The sequence below is a fragment of the Rutidosis leptorrhynchoides genome, unplaced genomic scaffold, assembly GCF_046630445.1.
Source record: "Rutidosis leptorrhynchoides isolate AG116_Rl617_1_P2 unplaced genomic scaffold, CSIRO_AGI_Rlap_v1 contig80, whole genome shotgun sequence".
In the NCBI taxonomy this organism is placed as follows: domain Eukaryota; kingdom Viridiplantae; phylum Streptophyta; class Magnoliopsida; order Asterales; family Asteraceae; genus Rutidosis; species Rutidosis leptorrhynchoides.
In genome coordinates this window covers 1-2,962 of record NW_027266872.1, presented here as the reverse complement: position 1 = coordinate 2,962, position 2,962 = coordinate 1, and the positions used below count along the sequence as shown (strand labels likewise).

Sequence of the window (2,962 nt, the reverse complement as noted above, 5' to 3'; positions counted from 1 at the left end):
TATCTCACCACCTCAAATGAATTAAAAAATTATAAATAACAAATACATCATGAATCACTCATAAAACATAAAATTTTATATAATATACATTTTAAATTTGAGAATCTTGAATGAGATATTAAGAATATAATAAATAGAAAAAGGGAAAAAAGGAACACACTATCTATATGATTTGAAAGGTTAAAGATAAATAGTTAGTGAAGTGTAAAGGTTTGTGCCAACAAATTATTCTAGAGGGATGGGAGAGAATCAATAAAGATCACTACGTATACTATATATATAAAACCTCAAAGTGCCAATTTCTAAATGACATGCATTCTCTGCTTGAGATTGTAGGGATATAGTTAGATACAACAACTGGAAGCTAGTTCAAACTAGTGGAAAGTTGTGTGTGATCGATATTTTCATAATCTTCAATTTAATTGTGATACATTTCAATCAATCATATATATCCATTATGACTCGAGGAAAGGTTCAATTGAAGAGAGTCGAGAATCCGGTGCACAGGCAGGTGACGTTCTGTAAGCGTCGAGCCGGACTTCTTAAGAAGGCCAAGGAGCTCTCCGTGCTCTGCGATGCTGAGATCGGTCTCATCATTTTCTCTCCTCATGGGAAGCTCTATGAACTCGCCACCAAAGGGTAGCTCTTTATAATATATCTATATATAAATCTCAATCAATTACTACGTACCAGCGCCGTCCCTAAAATGCATTGGAAAATTGTCAAGTAATTAGGGACGGAGAGAGTATACGTTAAGACATTAGCCTTATAATTAAGATTAATTTATATAAGTATATCATGTGTTTCTCAATTCATATGTATATAGAAGCATGCAAGGGCTTATGGAGAGGTACACCAAGTTCACCAGTACTCCTGCTGCTCAGCCGACTGACCAAGCCATCAATTTCCACACTGATGAAGAACAATATGTAAATTTCAGTCTCTCTCTTTTTGACCAAACCTAGGATAGTGCTAATTACTGCATGCAAAAAAGAATATTGTTCTTTTAAAATAAAATATAGATTAATCACTCTATATGTTCTTTTTGAATTAAATATAGAATCTCTTTATATGTTTTTGAGAGCATCATATGCAAAGTTTGTTTGTTCAAATGTTTGGTAGATTATGATCACTGGTACAATAGAATACAATAATGACCAATCATATATTGATACGTGAATTTAGTGGTAATAAAAAAAAAGTAACGATTAGAGGCAATTTATTAGACATAATAATATTCCATTTGGATAGTATATTAATTTATCTGATGTTTATTTCACATTTTTCTAACATATACGAAGTAACATTTATGTTCTGATTAGCTTATGTTAAGTGATTCAAATTTAAGATAGTAAAATTATACTAACCATTCTATTCAAAAATAAAATTCCTTTTAATAAGATCTTAATTCTACAAAATTCAAACCTTCAATCCCTATAAAAATGAGATGGTAACATTATAATTAAGTTGAATTATGTTATGATGAGTGGCAAAAGAATGAAAAATTGAGCTCTTTATATATTCTCTGGCAAATTTATCAAACCCCATTATGAAACTAACTTATCATATTCTTTTTAGAATTATATATATATATATATATATGAGACTTTTTCTAACAAAAGTACTTTTATAATTATCTACATTAAATATTATTTCTTCCGTCTTAAAACAGATATAAATTTTTTAATATAAATTATATATAAAAATTTGCATATATTTTGAGACGAAAATAATATTATTTTTATAATTCATTAATTAATTAAGATGATCGAATTTATTGTTAGATGATATTCAAAACCTAATTTTGTAAAAAATGATCATTTAAACAAGTCATGTTCAATTGGATCTGATTATTTCTTTAATGCCACTTCATACGATCAGGATCAAAAAGAGGAGATCGGTGCACTGAGGCAGGAGATAGAAACACTTCAAAAAGGTTTCAGGTAAAATATTGATCTCCATCATGAAGTACTTTATAGTACTTTTTAAAATCATATTTTTTAAAACCATTTTATTTATTACTTATAATATTATTATGATTGTTAATATAGCTGCTAAATCAACCTTAATAAATCAAGGTCACAATATATATTTTTACAATAAACTATGTACGCACTGTATTAGATAAAAATGAGAGAAGAGTCAGATAAAAAACCATCATTTACCTTTTTAATTCTGTTACAGGTACATGTTTGGAGGAGGATCTGGCCAGATGAAATTAGATGAGTTGAAAGTTCTTGAAAAGCATCTTGAATTTTGGATTTATCGCATTCGTTCAGCAAAGGTATATAACTAATTTGTTAATTAAGCTTAAGAATTTATTAGGAAATTTTCTCAAAACTTGTGCTAATTAATTTGGATTATAAAATATAGATGGACAACCTATTTCAAGAGATACAACTGCTGAGGAATAAGGTCAGTTAATTATCTTATCTTTTTTAAATGTTAAATTTTAAAATTCTTAATTAATTCAAGGAAATCTTAGATAAAAATTAAAGTAATTTTTAGGTGAGAATTTATTACGACGTGTCACTTATTTATACATATCACCATCAATATATTGTATATTTAAAAATTTTATCCAATTATTAAAAGAAAGAATTATTATCACACACGTCGTGGCAATAGATAGGTGATTCACATTCTTTATATTTTTTATATATAGGAAATTCCTACCAATTTTTTTTTCTAGAAATTATCACATGACCATCACTTAGGAATATGAATTTACTTCTCAGACCATCTGCGTGCATAATTTGCAGGACCATACGAACATAATAACAAATAAACTACATCATAGTAAAATTGCAAGACATAATAAATCGATTTCATATAGTTAGGTTTTTTTTTTCCTCGATACATACGCTCTCAATCATATCTTTTTCTAAGTTGGTTTTTTTTTCTTTGGGTGTTGAAGGAAGGGATACTGAGTGCTGCAAACAAGCAACTCCAAGACAAGGTA

At 28.3% G+C, this 2,962-nt stretch overlaps 1 protein-coding gene across 1 annotated transcript; it reads left to right on the top strand.

Annotated features, from left to right (window-relative positions):
- Positions 1-457: 457 nt before the first annotated feature.
- Positions 458-2,959, top strand: LOC139885136 (agamous-like MADS-box protein AGL12; the record flags this gene model as incomplete). The annotated part of the gene is made up of 6 exons (XM_071869082.1): positions 458-639; positions 827-929; positions 1,882-1,943; positions 2,185-2,284; positions 2,374-2,415; positions 2,918-2,959. Coding segments are annotated over exons 1-6 (531 nt in total), but the record flags the coding sequence as incomplete, so codon positions are not given.
- Positions 2,960-2,962: the final 3 nt, after the last annotated feature.